The sequence below is a fragment of the Poecilia reticulata genome, linkage group LG2 (genome assembly GCF_000633615.1).
Source record: "Poecilia reticulata strain Guanapo linkage group LG2, Guppy_female_1.0+MT, whole genome shotgun sequence".
Taxonomy (NCBI): Eukaryota; Metazoa; Chordata; class Actinopteri; order Cyprinodontiformes; family Poeciliidae; genus Poecilia; species Poecilia reticulata.
In genome coordinates, this window is record NC_024332.1 from 45,176,650 (window position 1) to 45,182,603 (window position 5,954).

Sequence of the window (5,954 nt, forward strand, 5' to 3'; positions counted from 1 at the left end):
AGCCACCAGGTAATGAGTCAGCGTGAAGCGGCGGCGCTCCAGTCACGGCAGGAAGTCAGTCACCTGCAGACAGGAACTAAGCAAACACGTTTCCTGCTTCCTGTCCGTCAGACGGCAGCAAACGGTGATTTCCTGATGACGTCCGTGGATATTTCCTCTGGAGGATCAGATTCTCAGCTGGCATCACGTTAACTTGGCGGCGCTGAATCTGGACCCTCGTCTGGTTCTGGTACCAGAAGGGTTCTGGTGCGGCCCGCGACTCTGTTCAGTCAGAACCGACTGGGGAAAGTTCGGCTAACGAGTGTAAAACAAGTTAATGGAGAAACTATGACTTAGTGACGAGTTGTTGACCAATCAGACGGCAGAGTTTCACGTCGGCCTTCAGGTCCCACCTGGTCCTGGTCGGGCCAAAGTTTGGATCATCACAGATGAATTAAAAATGTTCAGTTAGTCAATAATCGTTCAGCTGCAGCACCAGAACAAGCAGCAGCTTAGAAATGAATCTGGATCAGAACCAAAACGGCTTCAGCCTCACAAATAGAGTCCTGGTGCTTTCATTGTGTTTCCCTCCCTGTGAGTGTTTGTGTGTTTCTGTGTGTGTGTGCGTGTGTGTGCGTGTATGTGTTTCGGTGCGTGTGTGTATGCGTGTGTGTGTGTGTGTATGTATGCGTGTGTGTGTGTGTGTGTGCGTGTGTGTATGCGTGTGTGTGTGTGTGTGCGTGTGTGTATGCGTGTGTGTGTTTCTGTGTGTGTGTTTTGGTGTCTGTGTTTCTGTGTGTGTGTGTGTGTGTGTGTGTTTGTGTGTGTGTGTTTCTGTGTGTGTGTTTCTGTGTGTGTGTGTTTGTGTGTGTGTGTGTGACTGCTCTGAGCATCGTCATGTGATGCGAGCCGAGCGTCCAGAGCTGTAAACATAGAGCGACTCATCGCCTCAGCATGTGGTTTTTAAAGCCCAGATCGCCGAGCCTCTCGCTCCGATTCCCAAACTTCCCGTAGAACCAGGTTGAGGCGCCTCCATGGTTCTTCCCGACGCCGAGGGAGGGAAGTTGGAAGAAAACTGACATCGATCCTGCAGCTGCTGCTGCTGCTGCTGCTGCTGCTGCTGAGCCTCGATGAGCTTCACTGGTTCTGCATCCAGAGAAACATTTTCCAGAACGTTCCACCTGCTCAGTGAGGCTTCATTTCTGWCTGGCTGTGTTTTTATTCCCAGACAGAACCTCCCAGTAGCACCTCCGGCCCGGTGGGTCGGTCCTGCTGGCGTGACGGAGAGCCAGCAGATTCATTCTGCTGCAGTGAATTAGTCTATTGGCTGTAATGTAAATAAATGCATTACAGTGAGGAGGCCAGCGCTATGCTAATTCTGAACTGAGGACATAAATTATAAGTTATATTACCGCTGGGAGGTCCAAGCTGTGGTCCGGGGGCCATTTGTGGCCCTTGGAATTATTTTGTTCCACCTCTGGTTTAAGACAAAGATTTCTTGAAGAGTTCACAAGATTTCTTCTGCAAACAGCAGCTGCTTTTAAAGTACAAATATGAGCAAAACTGAAAATATTCAGCCAACTTCGGAAAAACACGATTTCAGGTGTTTCCACTGAAGAAGAAACGGAATTAAAACCACATGAGAAAAAGTCTGTTCACACGTTTAGTTCCACTTCCTGTCGTCTTCTTCATGGTTTCCCCCAGTAGCAACATTCTGTTATTGATTTTTTTCCATTTTAGCAAAAATAAACCAATAAAAAAAAAAAAAAAAAAAAAAGAGCCTCATCTTAGTGCCAAAAGTGTTTTCTCCTAAACTGGTGTGTTGCCATTTAGCAAATTTATTTTTGAAATATCACATTGTACAGTGGCGCAGTTGGTAGAGCTGTTGCCTTGCAGCAAGAAGGTTCTGGGTTCGATTCCCGGCCTTTCTGCATGGAGTCTCCATGTTCTCCCTGTGCATGGTGGGTTTTCTCCAGGTACTCTGGTTTCCTCCCACAGTCCAAAAACATGACTGTCAGGTTAATTGGCCTGTCTAAATTGCCCCTGCATCGAATTCTGCAGCACAGCTACGTGTTAAGATGTCAGAGTCAAGCTAGCATAGCTAGCATAGCTGACCTGCTTCCTCCTCATTTTATCAATCAAAACTTTTACTGACCTCTTAAGTTACACAAACACACATTAGAAAAACATTTTTTAGATTCTGTCCAGTGTTTGTAATTTTTCCGTCTCGAGCACAAACGAAGCTTTAGCTGCTGAACCCGACTTCCTGTTTGAGCTCATCGCCATGGTTACCAAGCAACTGACCACAGCAAAGTTTTGACGTCCATCGAAAACCTGTGACTGGAACCAGGAGCGGCCGGCGCGCGGCCGGCGGCGTCGTCTCCTCCAGACTCAGACGTTTTTACATGCCAGCAGCGTTTTGGGGTTTTTATTAATCTGCTAATGGAAACGTTGAAAGGCAGCAGCAGCAGCGCCGCAGCCAGGCGTGTTTTAAATTCTGTTAGCTTTGCTGTTTGGTTTTCATTAAAAGCTACAAAGTGCTTTTTTTCTCCTGATGTCGCTGGTGAGCAACGGCCCGTCTGCTCCGGTTAATTAGAGCAGGAACCCACAGGCGGAACGATGCAGGCGGGAGTTCAAACGCTGCCAATACCTCAGGTGTGACTTTCAACAAAATCCAGTTTGTATTAAACAGTTTGGAGCTGAAATAATGAGCTGGTCCGGCCTAATGCTGATTTATTACTCCTGCATTCCAACATTTCTTACTTTAGCTTGAGCTACCTGGACGCTTTAACTTGATTAAACCCTAAAACTTCATTTCTCAGCCTCTTCAGTCGCTGGTTTCCTGTAAATGCTGGAGATTAGCCGCTGAAAGCTTCCAATTTAAGCAAACGTTGGGACCAAACGGCACTAATTGAAATTCAAATGAGGTTATCCACTCGGCCAACAGCGCCAGCCGATGTAAACAAGGTCATTAGCATTCCAGTGCAGCGGACGCGCTAGCATCGAGCCGCATCATCGACGCCTCGCAGGTCTTTGGCGACCCCAATCAGCTTACATGAGTTCTGCCGCCCTGGGGTCGCAGCCATGCAGGCTCTGCCCCGAGATTCATTACAGCCGCAATCGGCAGGAAATGAGGAGTGAAGAGAAATAATGGGAGGCTTGGACTAGGCCGTCAGTGACCTGTGACGACCTCTGACGACCTCTGACTCATGGCTCAGTTTCAGTCTGTGAAAACAGTTTAATGCAGCGAGAAAAATGGGAAAATTTATTCTAAATTATGGAGATTAAGAAGGTTAACAACCCAAAGAGAAGAAATTAGATGTATGGTTAACGGCTCTTGATGCAATAATGTGACATTAGAATTAACATTAGCATTAGCAACATGCTAATGACTAGCACTGATGCTAAACAAAGTTTTTAATGTTTTTAGTGAATATTTCACTGATAATTTCTTAAGCATTAAAATAAACCATGTTAGAGTTTCACATTGGAGTTTGTGAAAAAAGTTTGCATGTTCACATTAGCATGTTAGCCAGTAAGCATGTTAGCCAGTAAGCATGTTAGCCAGCAAGCATGTTAGCCAGTAAGCATGTTAGCCAGTAAGCATGTTAGCCAGNAGCATGTTAGCCAGTAAGCATGTTAGCCAGTTAGCATGTTAGCCAGTATGCATGCTAGCCAGTTAGCATGTTAGCCAGTTAGCATGTTAGCCTGTTATCATGTCAAAGTATCTGAACTTTAGTTATTTTCCATTAAACCTTTTCCAAAGTATTTCATTAGCATGTTAATGCTAACATGTGAAGCAGTAAACGATTAAATGTAATTAATTGTTTCAGTTTTACTTTAATTGTTTAAAGTTTATCGTGTTTTTTCTGGGGGGGGGTTTTGTCATCAAAGGAAGGTTTTAATTAATTTAATTCACTCAAATTCATCACTGATGGAAAAACATTTTATTCCAATGTTATGATAATGTGGTACAAATGTTATTATTATTTTAAATGTGTATATATGCACAGTTGTGGACTCATCATGTCTCTGAATGTGTTGTTCTTTTACCAAACTGCCTTTTTTTGACTCCAAATAGTCTAATGATTAATCAATCACTTCAGTAATCGATTAATCGCTTCAGTCTTACTTTAGACCTTTTGATTCTGTTTAAGGTTTTAGTTTTGGTCATAAGAAGCTTGTTTTGATGATCTTAAATGACTTTTGGACTCATTTCTTTGCTGTTTCGTGTGTTTAATGCGGCTAAATGAAGGTAAATCTGGATGAATTTGATATTTCTGCTTCCTCTTGACGTTTTGCTTCCTGTTTCCTCAGACAAGTCGTGGATGCACACGCCAGAGGCTCTGGCCAAGCACTACATTCCCTACAATGCCAAGGTAAGACTGAAACATCGCCTCGGGTTTCTATAAGTAAAAAAATAACGTTTTCTGAAGGTGATTTGCATGTTTTTACGCCGTAAGCTGGGCTGTGGCTCATTAATCTCCCACAGCAGCTGGTTACCTTGGTGCTGCAAAGTCTTTGGGAAACTTTTATAGTTTTAACCTTGATTGTTTGGTTTTAATGAGATCTTCAGGGGTTGTTGACGTAAAACTCCCTCTGTTACGCAACAAGTCCTCAACTTTTGAACGGCGCGCTCCGACTCCTCCGACAAAGATTCCTCCTCTGGTGAGGCGCGGATCTCTGAGACGCTCTGAAAAGGAGCAGATTCTCAAAACTGCTGCAGCTGCTGCTTTTCTGCAGGAAAAGAAAGAAAAGCGTGGTGAACTGGCAAAAGAAGCACCTTTTCCTGACATCAAAGCAGATCGTCGGCTTCCTCTGATGAGTTCCCCGTCTGCTCAGATTTGCTGAGATCTGAGTGAAAACGCGATCGCAGAGGGAGATTCAGGCAACGTAATGAGGACGCTGCCGAACGTTCCCTCCGGTTTTAAACTCTCCGGGTTTTTCCAAACAAGCTCGCCGAGCGATTTGCTGCTGAAGCCAGAATGAGTCAGGAAGACGTTTTCTGCCTTTAATCGTTCTTTTGTTCATCAAGGAAGCAGCGTCTTTGTGTTTTTTTTTTATCTTAATGGCACAACTGAAGAGCTTGGATCGCTTCCCTCCGTTAGCCTCAGTTTCTTTTATTGCTTTGTGGAAGAAAAGCGAAATGCGGAGGATCTGGGTCAGTCGTTTCACTGAAATGCTGCCCCCATTCAGCAAATAATGAGAAAAACATCATTATCTGAAACGTAAATGCTGAAAGGAGACATTTTGCTGCCTTTCGTCAAGGTGACACCATTTCTTTTACGTTTGTGATTTAATGCAGCTGATTAGAGGTTAGATTTACGCTTTGATTTAATTTTTTTATTTTATTATTTATTGGGTTTTTATTCACCAATCCATACTGAGGTATCATGAGCGCACAAAGTAGGCTACGCTAACACTAGTGGGTCTCTTGACAGCTAGCTGGTGGCTAACTGTGGACATGTGGTCAGAGAAATGTAACTGATTGGCTGAAAGACGCTTGGCGCTGATTGGCTTGGATCATCAGAAGGTCGTTTAATTTGAGGTAAATATTTGCAGCTTTTAAAGACAAATTTCAGCCATACTGATTTTTGCAGGTGAAATTTTAAATAAAATAAAGGATAAAAAGTTTGTTATAAATTAAATGTCTAAAAGTCTTGATTCCAATTAAACTGCATTAATTCCAATAAAACTAGAATCAGCTGTAAACTGAGCTAAGACTAGCAAAGTAAGCTAACTAGCACACGCCGTAAAGTAAGCGTGTGCTAGTTACACACTAGCACACGCTTAGTGTGTAACTAGCACACTAAGCTAGCCCCATGCCGTAGGCTATGCTAATGCCAGCACACGTCATAAAGTACGCTAACTAGCACACGCAGTAAAATGAGCTAACACTATCACATGCCGTAGGCTATGCTAATGCTAGCACACACCATAAAGTAAGCTAACTAGCACACGCCATAAAGTACGCT

General features: G+C 43.8%; 1 protein-coding gene across 12 annotated transcripts in view; it reads left to right on the plus strand.

The window, feature by feature from the left end:
- The window catches only part of gulp1a (GULP PTB domain containing engulfment adaptor 1a), a 60,180-nt gene that overhangs the window by 34,794 nt on the left and 19,432 nt on the right, over nt 1–5,954 (plus strand). For 11 of the 12 annotated variants that reach the window (XM_017303350.1, XM_017303354.1, XM_017303369.1 and 8 more), the window contains one exon: nt 4,297–4,358. In XM_017303350.1, the coding sequence (XP_017158839.1) occupies nt 4,297–4,358 (62 nt within the window). Of the gene's footprint in view, nt 1–4,296; nt 4,359–4,656; nt 5,248–5,954 lie in introns of those variants that run through there. The other variant, XM_017303377.1, reaches the window with a different exon arrangement.